At 47.9% G+C, this 22936-nt stretch overlaps 1 protein-coding gene and 1 long non-coding RNA gene across 4 annotated transcripts in view; one reads left to right on the top strand and one right to left on the bottom strand.

Annotated features, from left to right (window-relative positions):
- Positions 1 to 22936, top strand: part of SARAF (store-operated calcium entry associated regulatory factor) — a 55597-nt gene that overhangs the window by 6326 nt on the left and 26335 nt on the right. For all 3 annotated transcript variants that reach the window (XM_078676506.1, XM_078676508.1, XM_078676509.1), the window contains exon 2: positions 13217 to 13395. In XM_078676506.1, the coding sequence (XP_078532632.1) occupies positions 13217 to 13395 (179 nt within the window). The remainder of the gene's footprint in view (positions 1 to 13216; positions 13396 to 22936) is intronic.
- The window catches only part of LOC144818771 (uncharacterized), a 59578-nt gene continuing 55987 nt past the window's right edge, over positions 19346 to 22936 (bottom strand). The window contains exon 3 of the long non-coding RNA XR_013607161.1: positions 19346 to 19453. This is a non-coding gene — a long non-coding RNA (uncharacterized LOC144818771). The remainder of the gene's footprint in view (positions 19454 to 22936) is intronic.

The following is a 22936-nucleotide window of genomic DNA, read 5'->3' as shown; positions in this document are numbered from 1 at the left end:
AGTATTGGGAATACCAGACACAAGAGAACTGTTATACCTCTCCAAGGATGTGCCTTCTGTGCCTACAACCTTACTAATTTTTAGTTTTCCAATAGCCAGCAATGCCACTTCGAAATCCACACAAAATTCAAATGTATCCTTTTGCTGTATGCCAGCCAAGGGAGATTGGGTGTATTATGCCATTTGATAACCTGGGGCCTGTCTCCTAATACATGTTCTGCATACATCTCTTTAAAGTAATTTAAAAAAAACTTTCTGTATCCTCTAACTTTTCTCCACTGTCTTATTTATGGTTGGGTCGTATACATTTTTAATAAAATTACTTTTTGCATCAATTTTTAACTTTCCATGCTATCAACCAAAAGCTTTTTTTCCAAATTAGAACTGTTGTGCCTTAATTGTCTTCCACTTCTTTTTGTTTATTTCTTGTAATTTGCATTTTATTGTTATTCTGTACGCTCTCGAGTTATTTTAAGTTCTTGACCATAATGGTCAGATCTTAGCTGACAAGTTACCAACTTGGTTTGTGACTCCAAAAGTGGATTCCCTCTAATTCATCTCACTCTGTTTTTAGGTTTCGCCCTGCGAATCGATCGCGAAGCGATCGTTGCAGCAAAACCTATTGTGATCGTTTCTGCTTTCAAGGAGTCAAGGGAGACAGGAGACAAGTGATGTGCACACGCGCAACCTTCCGAACTGGGATCAGGTCGCGCGCGCTTCCTGTCTCCCATGGCTCCTTGGAAGCAGGCACAGACACGCACTCACACACACACATAGAGACCCGCCGCCGCGCATACACGCACGCACACACACATAGAGAAACCCCCCCCCGCCGCGCATACACACACACACACACACACACACAGAGAACCCCCTCGACCCCCCCCCCCCCCAGCAGCCCGCATGCACACACACATACATACAGAACACCCCGGCCGTCCGGCGCTCACACACACACACATCCCCTACCTCAGCTCGGCGTGTCTTCCGGCGTGTCTTCTCATCATGCGCAGGGACAGCCAACGTGCACGAGCACGGCGACGGCGTCTCCTGCGCTACACCCGTGGTTTCGGTTAAAAAATGCCTACATAACGGTAAGGGTGCGAGCAAGTATGATTTTTTCTGTATTTGTTTTTATTGCTTTAATCGTGGAAATATTGCGAGCGTTCAGCAGGTAGCTGCACGCATCTCCCGCTAGGGGCACCATTGCGAGGAAAGTGAGCCTGTCTGGCGGTGTGACGTCATACATCCAGGCTGGACACAAACTACGCCTCTCGCGGATGAACGTAGAGGGCTCTCCGAAAGCTTTGCCGTTGCAGGGTTGTTTGCCAGCCACGCAAGGCCACCATGTCCAGCACCGGGCTGGGAGCGGAGCTGGAGGAATACCTAAAGGAGCTCAACATCGAGACCGTCTGCCTGGAACACCCCGAGGTATGTGCTCTGACCCAGGCGCTGTTGACGTGTCGGGAATCTGTCACAGGTTCCGCGAAACGTATGCACAGACGTTCGTATTAAACACGTGTCCCCGAGTAATGTGCCTGGGTCTTCACGGCACTTAGAGCCTGTCGCCTTCCTCGGAGTAAGGAGCACTGCCTGGCACGCGTCTCCGTCTATGTTTGCTTTCTCTTTTGGAAGGCGCTGAATGGTTTGCTTCCTATGCTATTGTGCACGTGCTGTCCTGCAGGTTTGGATTCTGGTTGAGTTGCTGTTGTGCTGCATTCGTGTCATGCTTCCAGTGCTATCGGCTAGGTCTGCTAAGGATAGCCCCCTGTTTCCACTAATGGAATCCCTTCTGTTTTTGTATCCGCTGACAAACAAACCACTCATGCTCTAATGGTGCCACTGCCATCTGGGAAAGTAAAGATTACTTCGGCTGGGAACAGGCCTGGTTGATTGAGTGACAGAAAGAGCTCTAGAAAAGAGGAATGATGAGCTTATGATAATTGTACGTGTTTTATAACTTCCCTTTTTATGGAGCTTCGTATTTATTTTATTTTATCTGCACGCTTTTATGTCAACCCTTTCTTAAAACGACTAAATATATTATACAGCTTTCAGTTTCTGTTTAAATATGCCATTCTACTGGTTTGTGAAACAAGCAAACTTTCAAATGAAAAACCAATTATTTAACAACTACTTAAACATCTTTACACTCTGAATAACCTCTAAAAAATCTATTCGAAACGTTTCATTTTTGTTTCCCTGTATTAATATAACTGTCCTTCAGCATGCTACAATATCCTACTATATCCTACTTCCAAATTAATTACCCTAGTGCAGTCAGTTTCCTCGTCATCAAGCCAACACATTCTTTCTCTCAGACTCCCAACATGTCAAAACTTGTCTCCCTAATTCTCCCAAGCACATCTCCAACATAAAGTGTTTGTTGTTCGCCCATATGTGTTTTTGAAGCTAGACTACCCGAGGATGTATTTCGTTGCCACATCTGAGGTGCTCTTCAGACCTGTAATATAAATGGCGTCATAAATATCTGTCCCTTTATTGTATTTACCAAACCTAACGCTGAGCCACCTCTGACAAGGAGATCCGTACATATATTAATTCCTATCATATTTATCATGCCCCACACATTTGTATGCAGGCTGCCACAACAAGTGTAGCAGATACCAATGTACCTTTCTACAAAACGTTAGATTGCCTTCACCTAGTCTGTGTTGTATTGCTCTAGTTGGGACCGTTGCACGTGTTTTTATGTCGATTTCCAGAGTTTTACACCACATTATCCATCTAACTGTCTGATAATCCTGGAAAGGACAACCGGGACCCTCAATAGGCTGCCACATTTTATTACATTCCTGAATCCATTCATTGATATCATAATTCGATGTTTATCCTTCCAGAAAGGGGCTCCTCGTCAAACCCACATATTCAATATAACACCGTGTTATTCGCAAAAACGTAATGTCCGAAATATATATAAAAAAAAAAAATCCAGTTGATCTTTTGAACTGTAAATAAGACAGTCTTTGTTCTTCCAAGTTTACTTCTCTTTTTGCTCGTCAGTAGTATCATGTCTTTAGTACTGTGGGTCTTCTACCGCCTCTCCAAATCACTTAAGTGCTTCAGTCGGTATCAGTGGAAGGTTTATGGTGACTAGAAACAATCTTTTGACTTGCACCTCTGTCTGACCTTTTCTCCATTTCATAAGTGTCTACCGGACAATACTCGAGGCATTTAATTATCACTGGTATCTCAAAGCCTTTACTACTTTGCACTGCTCAAAATTCCTGAAGGTTCATCGACTCTCTTCGGGTAGGGACGTCAAACCAAAAAGGCTTAAGGAGTTAAGAACTGTCGAATGACAGTCAAAAAAGGCAAATGTCCTTCCAGGGCTATAGTATGGATGCACTATAGTTTGATAAAGCATTAACATGAGGACAGAAAAGTAAACCAGATGGCTTCTGTGCCTTCTGGCACTGAAGTACAACACCAAATGTTCTCATAGTGTTACTGTCTGCGGTGGTGCAAAGTACATCTAATTTGTCCACAATAGGCTATGGGTCTGATTTATGAGTAGCTTGTTCATATATCAAACTCTTTTTTTCGGTAAAATACCATAAAAGAGCCAAACATTCAGGGTAAACATCTTAAATTCCATTTTTAGACTGAACAAGTCATAATTGTTTAAAAGAGTTCCAATTAAAAGGTAACGCTGGGTGTCGGGCTGTGACAGCGGGCAGTAGGATGCCTAAGAACAACAATTATCATAGAATTCATAGCTTTCAGGCCGTCAACAAATCGAAAATAACTGGGAAAAATGGCTATGTCCCTTGTCTAAAGTGCAAATGCATTCATTCAAATGTGTGTGGTCGTCAGACTATAAAATTACATTCATGGACATTACACAGCAAGATTAAAATAGTTATTTAAAAACGTTAGTGTTCATAATAAAAACGGATAAAAAAATGGGTTTGTTATTGTTCAAAGATATAAAAAGACTATTTACATTTTGGAATTAGTGACCATTTATGACAGTTATTCTTGGTCGGGTGGGTCGTCACGTCGATAACTCTCAGGAGCGGGTCGAGAGGGTTGCAAGTGCCCTCCTTCTAATCGCCCAGGAGTGGCCCAAACATTTTGCAGTTGCGCACACGAATAAGGGTCTTCCCTCTGATTTCAGTATGTGCAGGGCCACCATAGAGTCTCGGGTTCCAAGTTGTCTGCAAACTGGGGTTAGCCATTTGCCCCTAGGCTTTGTGTATGCTGTGCAAGCAAAGAGAACTTCACCTATTGATTCGTGCAGGCAGGGGCAGCAGGGGCAACCCTTTGGTTGGGCTTTATTGGTCGACCAAGAGATTGTAAATGCATTAATTGCCAGAATACCATGCCTTAATTGAATGTAGAGTTTCCTGTCAGCCGGCACCTCAATTATATATACACGTAGCTTTCTAAGGAGTGGCTGACTTTGAAGTCTCTAAATTCTTTAGATAGTCTGTCCTGATTGCTAATCGAGTATGTATTTTGTTCAACCCATTTCCAGTATAGTAGTTTGAGCTGTCTTCCGTTATGGGTTGGTGGACAAACAATATTATGTCCTGGTAGGCCAATGCTGGACATAAGGCTTTTAACATATTTAATCCAGCCTATTTTGTTCGTGGTGTCCAAGACACAGACCTCATTGGAAGCTGCAGCATAGGGTGTCAATTCGGGGGTTGTGACCATCCACTGCCGAAATAGCAGGAGGCGAAGCTTCGCTAGGTCACTAATAGGCTTAATATCCATATCAAGCTTTAATGGGCAGAGAGGAGTGCTTTGCAGGAGGGAGACGAGATTTTTGAGGAACTTGTTCTCCGAGACTATGAGGTCCCTTACTCTTGCCATACCCTACAACTCAGCCCCATAAAGGGCACTTCTTACAGCCTTGTAGTTATAGTGTCATCGCTGGTGCTATTGGCTTAGTGTGAGAGAGACGATGTTCCTTCCTCAGAGCCTCGGTTACCTGGGAAAATTTGAGGTAGGCCTTATTGAGATGGTGTTTCCAGTAGCTTGTTATATTCAAACGTGCCTGAACCTCAGTTTATGCACGGGCCGAAATTAAGAGTTACAGGGTATTTAGCACATCTGATAATTATTGGATGTGGTAAATACCTCAAGCTTAGTTCAATTTCGGCAAGACAACCTGCTGGAATTTAATAGGGAAAATTTGGTAATTGTGTAAGGTATTTACCGTACCATGCAGATTTTGGTGCGCTAAAACACCAAAATCTGCATGTTATTCCCCCAATAACTCTTATAGGTGCTATTTAGTGCACCTGATAAATAACGTACACCATGGTATTATTTATCAGGGGCATTAAATAGCACCTGTACTTGAAGGCCGGTTCTTAGTAGGCAGCTAGCTGTCTAAAAAGCAGTAGCATACTACCTAAAGTAGTAGCATACTCGCTTAAACAGTAGCATACAGTCTGAAGCAGTAGAAAAGGATTGCTCACAGAAACATAACATTTATTTAATTATGCAGCACAATATCCTTGGTGCAACATCAACTGTTGCATGCCTAAACACTTATAATGTGCCAAAGGCGAGACCTATTGGCTATGCCAATGCTTGTTTACTTTGTAGATGCTCGTATTGACTGTTTTTTTTTTTTTTTTAAATAATTTTTATTGTAGACATACCTGTACAGGCCAATAAACGAATAGCAGTAGCAACTTAAATGTCAGCAGATATACAGTACATTTCGTCAATCATTACACAGCCTTCCGGCCCACAACCCGGGGGCTGGGCGGCGGTAAAGTATCTGCACTTCCATGCCTGACGTTCCGTAGAGAGGAGTGGTTAGTGTCCGGATTAAGTGTATGCCTACTTTTATTATCCTACCAAACTACACGCTGAACCCCAACTCCCCCCCTAAACACCCCCCCCCCTCTCACCCCGACCCGCACACCATCCCCCGCCTAAGGCTTCGTTAATACTAACCCTGGGATGCTAGCCTCATGTTCCCCGTATCCCTGCCGTTCCTGGGGCCTCAACTCTCTCCCTCCGTGCCCTCTCCTCTGGGAGGTTCCTCCTGTGCGTCAGCCTCGCTGTCCCTGAGCGCCTGCACCATTACTTCCCATGCTGTCGCGGTGTCAGCTGCTGTCTGGCTAGGGGTCCTGCGCGCTACCTGGTATCTATGCGTGCTGTCCGCCGAGGCCCATTTCAGAAACTCCTGCCGCCACCTCCGTGGAGTAGGCCCCAGCCGCGCCTTCCAATTCCTGGTAATCTCTCTCTTCGCTATCATCAGCCCCATGTCGATGAACCTACTCGTGAGCTTATTTTTGGGAGTGTGGGGGAACCAGTGCAACAGGCATTCGGCCGGACCATACTCTAGCGATCGTTCCGTCACCTCATTCAGTACTTCCCCCACTTCTTGCCAAAAGTCCTGCAGGAGCGGGCACGCCCATAGCATGTGTACTAACTCAGCTCCCTCTTCCGGGCACCGGGGGCAGGCTGCTGTGTCGTCTCCAAAATACCGCCTTATTCTACCTGGCGTCATATACGCCCTGTGCAACACATAGTAGTGTATCAGCTGGAACCTGGCGTTCCTTGTGCTGTTTCGAGCCCTGCGGACAAGTTGTGCCCAGGTCGTGTCCGGAATGTCCTTGTGCAGATCCGCCTCCCATTTAGCTTTCAGGGACGCGAGAGAAGGGATATTCTCCCTAACCATTCGGTTATACAGGCATGTAACTGCCTTCACCGTGCCCGCCGCCATCATGGCGTATTGGCAAGCCGCTGCCGTCTCGGGCTCCCCAAGGCCCGTGCCCCAGTGGGCATGCATCGCCCGGGTTACCGCTGCGTGCAGCAGGAATCCCCCTCTCGAAATATCGAAGCGGTCTGATAGCTCCCGGAACGGGAGCAGTGTTCCACTCTCAAAGAGGTCCCCAACCACCTGAATTCCCGCCTCTTCCCACTCCTGCAGACTCGACCAATCGCCGCCATGTGGCAGTGCCGTCAGCATGGCCAGTGGAATCTCAGGCGCGTAGGGATGTCTGGAGCCCGCCCTCTTCTGGGTCCGATTCCAGCATTGCCGGTATGTGCGCTGTTCCAGCGATAGGTCCCGACTGTCCAACCGCTGCTGGAGGGTTATGAACGCCAGGACGTGCCTGGGCGTTCCCCGCAAGTTTGCATCCTCTGGGCCTCGGAATACCCTCGCAACCTCCTGCGTGAATATCTGCAATTGGGCCGCTAGGTAATAGAGCTCGAAGTCCGGCACCGCCAGCCCCCCCTCATCCTTCGGGCGAGAGAGCGTGGCCAGCGCTACTCTGCATCGTCCCGCTCCCCAGATGAACGATGTGATCTGAGATTTGAGGAGCTTGAAAAAGGAACCAGGTATCCAAATTGGGAGCGTCCGGAAATAGTACAGTAATCTCGGCAGGGCCACCATCTTTAACAGGGAAATCCGGCCCGCTACTGATAGCGGCAATGTGGACCAGAAGGACATACAGCCCTTCAGTCCGCGCACGCACCGCCCCAGGTTGCCCTCGAGTAAGTCTTCCGGCTTGTGGTAGATATGGACCCCCAGGTATTTCATGCAGGTAGGGTTCCAGGTCGCCTCCGACTGGTGCTGCGGCTGGGCAGTGCCCTCCAGCAGCGGGAACAAGCTTGTCTTGGGCCAATTGACCCGCAAGCCCGACATCTCCCCGAATCTCTCAAGTAGAGCTTCCGCCTTCCTCAGGTCCTCACCTCCGTCGCGGAGGAATAGCAATAAGTCGTCAGCATACAGCGAAATGAAATGATGTCCGTCACGGGTCTGCACTCCGTGGATGTGCCGCCCCGTTCTGGCCGCGGCCGCCAGCGGTTCAATGGCCAGTGCAAAAAGGAGCGGTGACAGGGAGCAGCCCTGTCGAGTGCCCCGCTCCACCGGGTATCGTAGGGATACCGCCGGGCCTACTCTCACTCTCGCAATCGCTTCCGCGTAAAGGACCTTAGTCCAGTGGATATAGCCAGCCCCCAGGCCGAAGCGCTCCATGACAGCGTAGAGGTAGTCCCACTCGAGGCTGTCAAAGGCCTTTTCAATATCAACTGACAGGACCAACTCCGTCCCTGTCCTCTCGGTGAGCCCGTCCATGATGCGGATGAGCCGTCTGATATTAGCCGTGGTGTTGCGGGTCGGTATAAAACCGTTTTGGTCATCATGCACCAGCCCCGTCATGTGCGGTAGGAGTCTCGCCGCCAAAATGGAGCTCAGGATTTTATAATCTGCGGTTAGCATAGATAGGGGCCTATATGACGTGGGGTCAGTGCTCTCCCTGCCGGGTTTCAGCAGTGGGACCACCAGCGCCTCCCTCATCGATTGCGGTAGTCGACCCGTTGCCTTTGCCTCCCTGTAAATAGTCTGGAGACGGGGGGCCAATACGTCTAGGTTTTTGGCGTAAAACTCGATGGGGAGTCCGTCTATCCCCGGCGATTTGTTCCTCGCCATCCGCCTCACCGCCAGTCGTATCTCACCCGCGGCAATGTCCGTCCCCAAGTCCTTAGCCTGCTCCGCCTCTAACTGACCTAGGGGCAAGTCAGCCAGGAAGGGACCCACCAGTTCCGCCCTGCCTCCCGGGTCACTCTTGTACAGGCCCTCATAGTATTGCTGGAACACGTTGACTATGCCCAGTTGCGTCTGTTGTACCACTCCCGACGCATCCCGCAGCTGGAGTATGGGAGCGCATCTTCTGGTGGGGTTCGACAGCCACGCCAGGAGGGTGCCCACCTTATCGCCTTCTACATGGGAGCGTAGCACGTACCGCTTGTGATCAAAAGCTCGAAGCCTTTCCACCTCAACGGCTACCGCCTCCTTGGCCGAGCATAGGGAGTCCTGGAGTTCCGGCCTCCCAGGCCTCTTCCGCTCCGTCTCCCTCAGGTCCTCGTCTGCCTTCGCCAGATCCCCCAGCAGTACCTTCCGTACGCCCACATAGTCTCGGATGCAGATGCCCCTTACCACTACCTTAAAGGCATCCCACTCCATCGCCCTTGAGGTGGCCGTCCCTGCGTTCTCCGCAAAATACGAGGTCACGCCCCCCGCAAGGGCCTCCCCGAAGAGGGGGTCCTCCAGTGTCTCAGGCCTCAGTTTCCAGAGCGGAACCCTGGGCTTCCCCATAACCCACGCCAGCCGGACCAAGAGCGGGTTATGGTCTGAGATTGTCCTCGATAAGTATTCCGAGCTGGTGACGCACGGCTGCACCTCCCGGGAGCAAAGTATGGCGTCTAGTCGGACGTGCAGGTCATGGAGCCCAGAGAAAAACGAGTAATCCCGATCAGTCGGGTGTTGCCTTCTCCAGACGTCTACGAGTCCCCAGTTCTCCTGCCAGTCCCTCCTTCCCTTAGAGAGTCTGTGTACCGGGGAGTCACGAAGGGGGGGGTGAGACCTGTCCAGCAGGGGGTCGGCAATGGAGTTAAAGTCCCCCCCCAGCAGGACCGGGCCCGCAAGGGGGTGGGCCAGCGTCCCCGACAGTGCAGCTAGGAAAGCCAATTGGTCTGTGTTCGGGGCATAGATGCTAGCTAACACTATATCTCTACCTTCTAGTTTCCCCTCCACTACCACATATCTCCCTTCCTGGTCAATCCAATGCCGTGAAAGTTGGAAAGGCGTGCCCGCCCTAATCCATATGAGCACCCCTCTCGCATAAGCTGAATAGTTGGTGTGGTAGACCTGGCCCCGCCATCTCCTTTGTAAGGCCTCCCCCTCCCGTTGTGTGAGGTGCGTCTCCTGCAGCAGCGCAATGTGTACCCCCCTCCGTACCAAGAAGGCATGCACTTTGTGCCTGCGTTGCATAGTGTGAAGGCCCCGGACATTCCAGGTCATACAAGTCAAAACATTTGCATTAGCCATTATCCCAGTGATCCGGCCGAAACCCTCCACCCAGGTCCAGCCCTTTGGCGGTGATGGTGCCCCCTGTGTGAAAAACAAACCTCCCCAACAGCCCTGTCAATGGCGTACCCAGGGTCAACAGTGTCAAAAATACAAACCAACAATCCCCAACTGTGGAGCCCCCCCCCTCCCCCAGAACAGGCCCCAATAGCGAAATACCAGTCCCCATCCAAACTCCCGTACCTGATGACCCAGGTCTCAACTACACAGCCGCAGCTGTGGGTGCCTTAAGGGCCTACGGAGTGTGGCCTTGTCCAAAGGGAGGCCGCGCCGCCCAACCCCGTCCCTCCCCCCAGTTCCTCATGGATCAACTGCCCCGTGTCCCGCCGTGCACCCCGGCCCCCACTGTGTGCGAGGGCAGCTACCCCTTCTCCCGTACATCCCCAACATTACCCGATCAGCATCGACAGTAGTTCATATATTGTGGACCTCATCAGCCGTTTGCGGTGTCACCAGCGGTCCCTCTATGCGATGTAGTCCCGACGAGTCCGATTCCGAACCAGAGGCCGAAACATGAGTGTCCGAGTCTGGGGCCCCTCTGGACTCGGAGCCTTCTGCTCGGCCGAGCTTCCCCACCTCCAACAGCGCCGCCTTCCTCTCCGCCTCCGTTTGTGAGGCCGTCGGGCCCTGCTGCCCCTGGCCCCTTTTCCAGAGTCTTCTCGATTTTCGCTGCCGCTTGGGCGAGCGCTCCCGCTCTTTCTCCCGCTCCTCTCTCACTCTGGCTCCATCAGTCCCAGCCTTGTACGTCTCCCACCAGTCCCAAGCGTCCGCCGATGTCGTGAAGAAAATCGCCCTGTCGTCCACTACCACCCGTAGTCTGGTTGGGAAGAGCAAGGAGTAGGGGATGCCTTCGGTCCGCAATTCCCTCTTGATCGCGAGGAAGGAGGCACGCTGTTTCTGCGTTCCAAAGGTGAAATCCGGAAAGAGCGTGACTCTACTGTTTGCAATCTGGAAGGGGCCATCCTCCCGGGCCCCACGCAGGAGCAGATCTCTGTCCTTGTGGTGTAGCAGCTTGGCTATGATCGGTCTGGGTGGGAGTCCAGGTTTGGGTGGTCCTGAGGGGACTCTATGGGCCCGCTCCAGAGTGAAGAATGGCGATAGTCCTTCTGGCGCCACCACCGTCTTCAGCCATTCCTCCATGTAGGCAATCATGTCTCCTGCCCCCTCCGTCTCCGGCACACCTACGACCCGAATGTTGCTGCGTCGGTTTCTATTTTCGGCATCCTCCGCCCGTCTCTCTAGGGTGCTTATGCGGTCCAGGGCCTCCGTCAGCTTACTCTCCATCGCCTTGTGAGCTGGCGCCATGTCCGCGATCGCCACCTCAGCCTCCTTAACTCTGTCTTTCAGTTTATCATGGTCAGCCCGGAGTAGGCCCAGCCCCGACGCCACCTGCGCTATGTCGTTATGGAGTGCATCCCTGGTGGCCGTTATGGCGTCCAGTATTCGGTCCTGCAGCCGCTGCAGGTCCGTCTGTTCCGCAGGGCCCCCTTCCCCTGCCTTTGACGCTGCCGCCTCCTCCGCCTTTGCCCTCGGCTTTCCCATCGTGGCCGGCCCGCTGCTCCCGTTCACCCCGACTGCCCACTGGCTCCGGCGTCGTGTATCGCCCCTGTGCTCCTCGGGGCTACGTTGGGCGGCCACTGCGCCCCGGGAAGGGCGACTCAGTCCGTACGTTTGTCGCTGCGTCCAGCCCCCAGGTGCTGTGGGGTAGCGTGCACTTCGTCACCGAGGCGGCGTGACAGGCCGTAGGTCAGGGGCCCTTATACCGCCCGTTGCAGCCTCCGTGGGATCTCCCAGCGCCTCCACAAGACGCGTGTGTTACTGCCGTGGGGGAGGGGGGGGGCCCAGAATGCGCTGCAGCGCTCGCCGTCTCCCCCAGTTCCCCTGCTCCCCAGGAGGTCCTCACTTGCTTACCGGGCCGGCCGATGCCTAAATCTGGGTCGGTCCGCCGGACCTCTGCAGTACGGGGCCACCAGGAGGCCACGCCCACTTCGCTCTCCACCGGTGGCGCCGCCCGCCGTGGCCGGTCGCCGAGGAACAATCCTTTCCGTGCGGGGCACGGCACCTCCAGCTATCGCGCCCTCACCCTGCACGCCGGCAGTGCGAAGCTCAGCGACCCTCCGCTCTCCAGGGTTTCGCTGCGGCCGCCATCTTGCTCGGCGCCAGTCCCTCAGCCGCTCTAGAGGCCGCCGCGATCGGCGGTCGTTCCCAGGTCCGCGGAGTCGCCGGCTGCCCAAATCACGCCCAGGCGGTCACCGCCGGGCCACCATCCGGCACCGGGGCACACGTGGGCTCTACGGGCTCTGTATCAGGATGCTTGCGGGGGAAGAGGCGCGGAGCTCCGGGCTCACGCCGCCATTCCCTTCGGCGCTCAAGCCACGCCCCCTCATGCTCGTATTGACTGTTGCATCAAGATTCTCTTATAAATGCTCTAAATGAATTCCACATCACATGTTATTAATAAAATACTCAACGGCTTGGTTTAACACATACTTTGTTAATGTATTGTCCAATAAGAATTTTCTGTCTAAAGTTCAGCTTCTTTTCGGTCCGGTCAAGTCACTGTGTAATGTCAGTAAAATTTCTGGATTGTCGGGAAGACGAATTGGTAGATGCATTATATCTTTGACTAAATTCTGCAGTCCACCGTGAATTTAAAAGTAATCTAATCATGAGATATGCCTGTTTGTTGTGTAAAAAAAATGAAATGCATAAACTTTTATTTCATTGTTTCTTTTTCTCAAAATATCTATAAAATGTAGCTCCGTTATTATATTCCGAAGAAGGATTTTAGATTGGTTGATGTTTCTTTAGGGTGCTGTTGAAGAACGGTCTAACTTTTCATGTACTATGTTAAAATAGCCAGCAATAATATAGGGACCCGGCTAGTCCAACAGAGACATCTGAAGCACCTGAAACACCCCAGGCACCTCCACACTTGGGCCATAAAAGCTTTTAATAATATTTAATTTAAATGCTATTCATTATTGTGTACTTTTGGATTTTAAGTTCTATTTTAATTAGATTATTTAGTCTTTGTTAACTTTGTTTTTTATGTTTGCATCATGGAATCTTGTTTTAACAATTAACAATCCTACCACCCAAGTTTGATCACTGGATGCCGATTTAATGTGTATATACCAGAAGTGACTGATCAGAATAGGAGGGAAAGACTAGTAACTCTGATGTGTTTTATGGCACGCAATGCACTTTACTTTTGGTAGATTTTCAGCCAATAATTAAAAACTTATTTTACTGCTGAAAGTCTTTTTTTATTTTACCTCCATCTCTAGGTAATTGTTACCTAATGTATGTGTTCTGGATTTCCATCTATCTGATCTTCTCCTTTGTTTCCAGATAAAGTTTTGCTGAGAGAGATTCAGTCGATAACTCTCTACGGAGACCGCTATACAAATTCCCGACGTTCTTCTCCCATTCCTCAACTGGCATGCACTGGTGGCACAGCAGGCTGCTCTTCGTACATTCCACAGGTTGTGCAGTGCCAGAACAAGGGCTGGGATGGCATTGATGTGCAGGTAAGGGCATTTTAGTCACAACAGGTGAAATATGTTTTTTCATGCAGGCGTTTGTCCTGAATTTAACTCGGTTCTGCAGACATGCTAAGGAAGACATTTTAGTGGGGGAGTAACCTCTTAGCTTGCAGCTCACTATTCTGCTGCAGTTTTCTTTCTATCATTAGGGAGGGTATGTGATTTCTGTGGAATAAGCGGACCTGACTTTTAATCCGAGGTTACCCACTCCAGTAAATGGTCATACTAGGTAAATCGATATCCTCATTTTCCTCTATTTTCTTTATTTTTAAAATTAGATTCGCTCAGAAACGGGCTTAAACATGCATCTGTTTTCCATTACCTCCCTCGTCGCTTTACCTGTCACTATGCTTGTCTTTTGTTTCCAATGCAATAGCTATTCTCAAAGACCTGGCCTCAGCCAGCATTTCTATTACTGAATTGTCCCTCGTATTGAGCCTAGCCCAACTTTGACGCTTCTTCATGATTTAATTATCCTCCTTCTGCCCAAAGACCTTTGTAATATTACCCAAAGAGATCCTCGCCTGCCAGTCTGTTTAAATAATCGGCACCCACTCTTGCAACCTCTTATTCTTCTCCGTTACCACTCAACTCTCTAAAATAAAAAATAATTTTTTTAAAAAACTTCTTGATCTAGCCAGCGCAGGGCCATTGTTCTTCCTCACCCTTTTGGCTAACCTAATTTATCACACTATCCTTGAGAAAAGTAGGGAGTACCGTCAGTTCCATTGCTGTAACTTTTTTGTTTGGATTTTTAAAGCACTCCTATTACAATATGGTTTGTAGTAGTGCTATGTACACACCTTTAAAATTTTGATTTTGTAGATCTTCCTTTCTCCTGATAAAATGTGACATACTATTCACATTCATGGAGAGTATACTCGTGCATCTTTTAGGGAGGGAGAATGTGGACATGTCAAGGCTGGGATTAGGTCAAATGGAAAGTTTGAGTTTGTATGGCTCGGCGTGATCTCGCAGCTGTCGAGGACCAGTGTGGCTTAAATGTTAAATACAACAAAGGGGGTCAGGAATGGTCTCTAGGGCCAAAAAAGTTTCTAAAATCAGCAGGTCTATTTATAAGTGATGTCAAGGTGAACAAAATAATTTGTAAGTTGTTGGTGGGTGCAAAGAAAACAAGTGCAATGAGGTATGCTAGAGTGGAGCTCTCCAGTTGGGGTAAGAGAGAGGGAAGAGGAAAAGGAAGCTTCAGAAGGCTGCAAAGCAAGAAACTTGACTGGCACAGGTGTTCTAAGCAGACTGGGAGCTTTGGACTGCAGACCTGCCTCCCACTACATCAGCCGAATGATCTTGGAGCAGTTAATAGTAAGACTTGCACAGACAGCGGTCAGTCAGACTCGGGTAAAAATTTGCGAGCATTGATGAATGGCCAAGGTGTGTAATGATATTTCCAATCACATTGAATATAGCAAAAACAAGCAGTGACTACGTACCCCACTCGTTGTACCCTGGCCATATGTACACAGTGTTTCCTGTTATGTATTATGCATTGAAGATGTACATTAACATGCAATTATGGGACACATGCTTGCACTGAACTGCAACATCAATTTGTTACAGTGCCTGGTAAATCAATAAAAAGCCTACTCTAAGAAAAAGCCCAAGCATTTCATAAAGTGGTAGATATAAGAATGGGAGCTTTTGGCTACAGACAATACTGTTAGAATATGAGGCCTTTTCTTGGGTGTTTTGAGGGAGTGTATGTTACTGGGCAGTACTTGTGTGGGTACTGTCATTTGAGATAGACGTATCCGACCTCAATATTACTGCACTTCAAATGGTTCACCAAATTATGCCTTTTGACGATGGGCTCTCTAGGAAGCTAAGGTGAATAGTCCAGGATTCTTTTTTTGAAGGTGGTGGGGTTTAGAAACTTGATTTCCGTGTGACACAGTAAATAGCATATATGTGTAAACTATTTTAAGTGCTTTAACTTTGAAAAACAAAAGTACTTATTTGCAGATAGCCAAATAGAATATTTAAGACTAGGATTACAAAAAACAAAAGGTTTAATCACCTTCTAGTGTAGAGGTTAAAACTCCAAACGTCTTTATAGCTACTGCACTATAAGCGCTGAATTTTGTACAACACTGACCTGCGTATCCCTTGAGGTTGCACTTGGGTTGACTGTGTACACTTCAGAACATCTTGGATCTTTTTTATCTTGCAATAACTTTTTGCATAAGGTATGAAAATTTGTACAAGAAGACAGACGCACAGATTAAAGTGCTGGTGTGACCCTGGGTAACAGGCTCAACAACTGAGTGAGCTAAAGCCTCAGCTCCTTAAGTAAATTCCTAAGCCCAAAATCACACCAACCAAACTTCAAGGACTATACTAAACTGTAGTCACTTGGGCAGTTCAGAGATAGCAGTTGGTGGTGATAGGAGATGTGATAACTTGTGTCTGGATAGGACACAGTCCAAGCCACTTAAGTACAGGTACCAGGTCAGAACCCAACTATCTCCTATCGTTTCAGTGAGGCAGGTGTAGTAGAGGGTTAGCACCCAAAATGGGATCCCTGGGGCACCTAAAATCTTGGGAACTATAACTTAGAATCTACTTTTTGCGGTCAAACGTTTGTAGTGGTGGGTCACCCACTGATCTACGGAAACCCACTAAGGTTACTGGCTTTCCTAGGTTACTCTGGGACCTGGACTCGGGATCTCACCTTAACACCCAAAAAACAACATCTCTGGAACAGTATGAGCTTTTAGGATTGTGGAACCTGTTCCTGCACCAGGACAACCTCCTTCAGACCTGAGAACCAAAGCTCTTACAAGTGGTGTGAAGGCAGTCTACCTGCTGATCCTTTTAGGGGAGATAAGCCGGAATTACAGGCTCTCTAGAAGTATTGGATGAGTTTAGATGTTACAGACTCACCAGCTCTTTGAAGACCATCAACGTTTCAGGTGCATTACCCAAGTTCAGAAGTTTTTACTCTACCTTCTTCTAGCTAGCTGGACTTTGGGAATCTTGGGACTCTTGAGTGCCCGTGGTCTGTTGAGACAGCCTCTGTGCAGATTCTCCAATCAGCTAGGATGATTACAGGACTTCCAGTGACTGGGAGCTACACTTCAGCTCCACGTGTAGAAAAATGAGTTTTCTATTTCTCCTCAAGTCACAGCAGCAAAGTTTCATGTGAGATTATGAAACTTTGACCCAGTTTAGAGGCACAATTGTGTAGACCTCATCTGACAATCTACCATATGCTCGCTCCATGTGAGAGGGGCTAGAAAGGTACTGAGGGTCTTTTTTGCAGCAAATGTGGGAAGCCAGGGACAACATAAAGGGCTACATTATTAAAGTGCAGGAACACGGTCCAAACCTGGAGAGGTACTTGTCTCTGTGCCCCGTAGTCACCGGTTCTAACCAGTTCCTAGTGGTCAAGATGGTTTGTGATTTGCTGGTCAAATAGAGCTCCATACCAGGGAACAGGAAGAAAAGGAATGGTGGGTTTTACTTAAGTATGGTGAAACCCATCTTAACTACATGAATTGGTTTGTATCTTCCCCTCCCCAACAGATGCAACAGATTTTCAGGCGAGAAGGGCCCGAGTATGTGCAGGCGGCAATTACCAACATGGAGAAAACAAGCTTTCCAAAGAAAAATTTAATTTGGTGCACGATGCATGGTCCATCAAGAAACTACTATTCATCTAGTATCTGTAAACCACACAAACACCACGCTGCCTCATTACATGTTGCATATGAGATGAACTCGAGCAACCTCAGTTTCAGACATTGAATAGATCTTTAATTAGGTAGGGCCTGCTGGGTTACAAATAAAAGGCCTATGGCACTAGAGTAGAAATGTGACTCTACCTCTACGGGTTGAATACACAGGCAGTCACTCAGAATAGGGCCACATTTATTACAGCACTTGATACTCTGGGTAAGACTTTCGGTTAATTGTACTGCATTTCAGCGCAAAGCCTTGCATCCTCCATTTCTTCACCAAAACCATCAAAGCAATTACTGTTCTCAAAAGAGCTATTCCAGAATAAACAAACTATGTGATCAATAGGGTCAAAGATGCCGGAACTAACAATTGACATGATCTTTAAATCTCAGAAACAGATCCCAGAAGATACACAATAGATTTTAGAATGTCAGAAACATAACCTAGAGCTAAATCTATGCATGTGGAACTGGCTTCCTGTTATAAATCTCTAAACAATTTGGATTAGAAGATCAATGATGTTGAAACTAGTTAAGTTTGGGGTATCCAGATCTAGCATCTAAGGTGCAAAGTCTCTCACTTAGATTACTGTTCTCAGCAAGAATATTTGCCTTTAAGGAATACCCTACAAATCTGAAAAGGACAATATGATTGCCTTTCTCCAGGAATTGATTTCTGGACTGCTGGTCATGCATTCACAGAACTAGTGGAATATCTAAGAGCACACTGTTCAACTTATTCTGGTGAGCTTCAACCCATAATTGTCTACTTACTGAGGCACAAGGATACCTGTCAGATTTGTAGTGCATTCTTCTTCTTTCAACCTGTTTATATCTCCGCCGAATATTCTCCTATGACGTAGTTATCTAGAGGATTACATTCTTGGCTTTGTGTCTCTAATAGAAGCAATGGAAGATTAGGTATGGTCTTGCTGGACCCAGCTGTTTTTTCATTACAAATAAGGAAACTGCAGAATGTATTGAACCTGATGTATTGGAGGACATTCTAGATTCCTTTTGGATGGAGGTAGCAATAAGTGGACTAAGACAAACATGAAAGGTTAGCCCCTGCAACACTCCAAGCCCTAGTTTCCCATTATTGGCCTCTACACTTAGGATGATTCATCAGCACTCAGACAAAAATGTCTGCACCAGATTGTTGAAACCTACGAGAGAAATGCTGCTAACCTATGAAGAATCATTCCCCTGAAGATCTCCCACCTTTCCCAGCTACCACACTTGTATCATCAAATCCGTTCAGCGGTAATCTTTCACCACCTCTTCATTTCCTGTCTGTTTATGATATCTATGTAGCTAACTTTCATTATGAGGACTATCTGTATCTATGCAATGATGCTGGGATTTTCTCCCCCGATGAGTGGTGGTGAGGCCTTATGGGTTATATGCAATCAACTATTATTTCTGGGCGAAATGTCCAACCCCTCCCCCGAGATAAAGTCACTTGTTTTTTTCTACTGTGCCATCTGACCTCGTTTGTTGTTACATTAATTTACTATGGACAAGGAAGCATTCTTTCTGTCATTTAAGAGTTGCTGAGTTTGCATCATCCTGACCCTTCTGGTACTAGTTGGGTCCCTGTGTTGCCTGCTCTCCAGTCCTAAAAGGAGCATGAGGCAGTCTGTCTTCAACTCTCCGCATGAACCTTGATTCTGCTGGCTGGCGGAGTTTGCCTTGATTCTGGAATTGTTTCATTCAACATTGTAGTCCATACAGTCCCAGAAATAGTGACTTCGGAAGGCACAGTTATAGACCATGAGGCCTGTTCCCAGAGAACTGGTGAAACCAGCAACCTCCGTAGATGCCTCCAGTTTTGTGGGTGTGCTACCATTGGAACATTTTATGTGTCACAGGCAGATTGTTATTTATAAGCAGATTAACCTCCAGTTTGGAGCATCTCACTGTCCGGATTATCCAAAATCAACATTTGCTAGACAGTTCTTTAATGACACTGTATTCTGTCCTGAACTTTTCACCAATTAATCATTCGTTTCAGATGTGTTAGTCTAATTAGTTAAATGGAAGCAAAACAATACAGTGACACCTGGAATATAAAACTTCCTAGCTTTCCTAATGGAAATTTTCAATTCTGTTAAGGGCAAGGAGGCGAAGACTATGCTTAACTTTCTTCACTTTATTAGCAGACATATTGAACTCATGAAAAACTTCAAATCCCATAAACCATAGGCAAAAAACAGGACGCAAAGTTCATCCAATCAGCACCCGAGAGTCCTTCATAATCCCTTGTTGACTCTCTTTTTTCCTCTTTCTTCATGACACAGCAGCCGAAGTCCATTTAGGTTAATCTTGTTTTGTTCACTTAGTTCCTGTGGGGTAAAGGAAATCAATGAGACAAGCTCTCTTACAATGAAGCTCACGTACCAGTGGAACATCAGCAACCAGTGGTTATAGCATTCAAAGCGTTAAACTTAATGTCTAAATCTAATAGGAGTTGTCAGCATGGCTACTTACTCCTAACTCTGAGATTGTCCTCTCTCCTTAAATCAATATCTTTGTACAGGGTGGGAATTTGCTAGTCATTGACCTGTGGGTGGGACAATCCTTGCCTCTGTGTCCTTAATAGAATTGAAACTTTCAGTTACGAAAGCTAGGAAATGTTATATTCTATGTAAGGACTGAAGGCGAGGTCAAAGCTTGTCGACCACTAGGGCTGCAACACTGGGAAGTGGCTTAAAATAGAATTGTTTAAACATTGAGTCTGATGACCAGTTAACTGCATTGAGGATGTACGCTAAGCATGCTCCTAAGGTAAACACTTTAGATGCCATAGCTCCTTGGTGGAGTGTGCTCCAAACATTTTTGTGTCAATTCCGTCTTCTTGAAAAGTCCAATGGAGTCATCTCGCAATCACAGGAGACGAAACACCATTGTGGGGTTTTTCGGACAGCAATGGGGAGTTAACATCTCCAGAAGGTCGATGTTCCTCCGTCCTCGCTTGTGTAAGCCTATATACATCAAAAGCACATAATTTGGGGGTGTCTGCAAAGGCTGAGTACGAAACCACCCTTGAGTTAATTTTCCTACATCTAGAAATCTGGAAGGTAACCCCATCCGAGGTCAAGATTCTACCCGTGATGTCCAGAGCCCTGTCATCTCACACACGTTTGAAGAGACAAAGCAGAGCAGGGTTACCCATTTGGCTGGGAGTTCCTTGTGGGAAAATACTTGTGTGGCCAAGAAAGAAAGGGGTTTAATACTGTGTTGACGTCCCAAAGTACATAGTAGCGCGGTTCAAATGGAAGTGATAACCTGATGCCTCTTAGTAATTTCCGGACCAGAGGGTGTTCACCTATTGAATGTGCATCAATCGGGGCATTCCCTGCAGAGAGAGCTGAGCTAAAGCTGTGGACCGACCTATACGCCTGTCCTTCTGAGGTTAGGGAGGCCAAAAAGTTCAGGCTATGGACAATTTCTGTCCCATGGGATCCAGGTGTTTCTGACTTCAAGCCATCCATTCGGACCAGGCCGACCAATAGCGTTTGATGGTACTGTTCACCCATGCTTTTGAGAGGTCAGCAGCTTGGTTCGAAAGTCCTGGGACCTTCCATTGACCCCCCCCCCCCCACACACCCTGTCCAGTAATCTTCCATGCCATACGTCACAGAGAACCTTCCAGAACCAGATGGTGAGGATTACCCAAAGGATCCCTCATGAGATTCAGGTACAGGGGGAGATGTATTGGAAAATCCCAAGAAAGTTCCATCAGAACTGGATACCAAACTTGAGATCGCCAAGATGAGGTCACAACCACCATGATCGCTTGCTGGCTCCGTTCTGCGCTGCTAGTCTCATAATCATGGAGAATGGGGGAAATGCATATCCCACCTCTGTTGTCCTATCCTGCAAAAAGGCGTCTGTTGCCACAGCCTTGGGATCTGGCTGCCAGCTGAAGAACCTGTCTAACTGGAAATCCAGCCTGGATGCAAACAGATCTGTTGTGAACCGGCCCAATTTGAGTTGGAGGGCTTGGAACACTGAGGGATTGATCTTCCACAGGCTGAGGTCCTAGAGATGGCAAGACTGCCAGCTGGCCATCAAGTTTGCAGACCGAGGGAGGTGTTCTGCCATGACCATGATACGTTATTTGAGACAATATTCCTAGAAACTCTGGGCTAAGACCAAAAGGGGCTTGGATGTGTGAAAAGAGAGTAACAGTAGATACAGTTCATGGGAGTAAGTTTCAATATCTTTGATTTAGAAGCTTAGTGATTTAACAATAACACAAGATTACTGCTTTTTGTTTTCTCCTTTTAGTTCTATTATTCCCCCATCTATCCTAGGGTTCCGAAGTCTTCTGGACGTGTTAATAATGCGTAGGCACAGGACGTGGAAGTTAGTGGCTCGGTGACGGAGTCGTGGCATCCTGGAGTATCTCGCCTCCTAGCCCCGTGTCTGTAGGGCGGTCTCCAGCGTGTTTCCTTAGCGCTGCGGCCTTACTGCAGGATGCTCGCTCCAGGTTCTCCTCTGTCTTGTGTCCTGGTTTCCAGCTCTCAATGCTCCTCTGGTGGTGTCCCGGTCTCCCGCTCCTGGTGCTCCTCTGGTGGTGTCCCAGTCTCCTGCTCCCGGTGCTCCTCTGGTAGTGTCCTGGTCTCCCGCTCCCAGTGCTCCTCGGGTGCGTCCCGGTCTCCCACTCCTCCTTTCACTCTGGGTAACGCATTGTCCTCCCTTCTGCTGAGATTCTTTTCTTCAAGCTTGGCGCTCCAACACTCTTCTCGTCGCCCCTGTTTGTACCTCCTGGCTCTGACGTCAGGGTCCCATGAAACCCAGTATTTGGAATGCTTTGTATAGCTTTCCCTGGGTCCACTTTGTTAGCCATACTTGGGAGGAAATTGTCAACTGTATTACAATTTGCTACTTCTGAGGTGGTTGATGTAGCGGTCTGTGGCTACATTGTTCATCTTGAGGCGAATGCAGCACTGAACCTTCTCCTTGGTCCAGCATTTCACTGTGAAGGAGCCCTCCAAATGCTCCAGGCAGTTGATAAAACAATCTTGTTCTTGATGGGACCATTTTCCGCCTGTGGAGAAATCCCCACACCTTGCTTTCCAGCCTGTGCTGCTGGCATCTGACTCGATGACCAAATTTGGTTGGGCTCTGAAAAAGGCACTGCCATTCCAGGCCTCTTTATGAGCCAACCACCATTGAATCTATGCACTCACCGGAAAGGGGAGCTTTCTGACAGTGCAGGATGCCTTTCCTGAGATGGGAGGTTTTGAGGCACTGGTGGACCTGATAATGTATGGTCCCCGAAACATGGCCGGAATGGACGAAAAGAGTAGATTCACACATTTTATTTTGTAAAACAGTTTTTATTGCAGAGGAGAATGTGAATTATACAACATATACGCAGGAGTGTCATCGGGATCGCAAGCAATTTCTCTGTCTAGACATTATGTACACAGCCATTATTATAACCCACATCCCGGAGGCTGGGTGGCGTACTATCATGCAGTCGGTTGTCTCAGTTCTTCATGTACTGATGCTCCCAACAATCCACCGCCCTCCGCTTTTCACTTTTCTATACCTTCTGTTCCCCATCATCCCGTAGGGGTGTATGAACCCTTCTCAATATCTGAATTAGTTTATTTATTTATTTTAATATTTTTTTTTCCCCCCTCTCCCCGTCCCCTTGGTGTCTGTGCCTATATGCAAGGTCGTTAACTTAGTTGAGTTGGTAGTACTAGGATTGTGAGGTCGATTATTAGGTGTGTGTGTCTGGTGTTAGTGGTGGGTCTAAAACCGCCTCTCCCGGGGTCCCCGTGTTTACTATGTCCTCCTCTTCGCCACTC

This window comes from Lissotriton helveticus, chromosome 2_1, assembly GCF_964261635.1.
Source record: "Lissotriton helveticus chromosome 2_1, aLisHel1.1, whole genome shotgun sequence".
In the NCBI taxonomy this organism is placed as follows: domain Eukaryota; kingdom Metazoa; phylum Chordata; class Amphibia; order Caudata; family Salamandridae; genus Lissotriton; species Lissotriton helveticus.
Note: the sequence above shows the minus strand (reverse complement) of the source record. Positions and strands in the feature narration are given on the sequence as shown.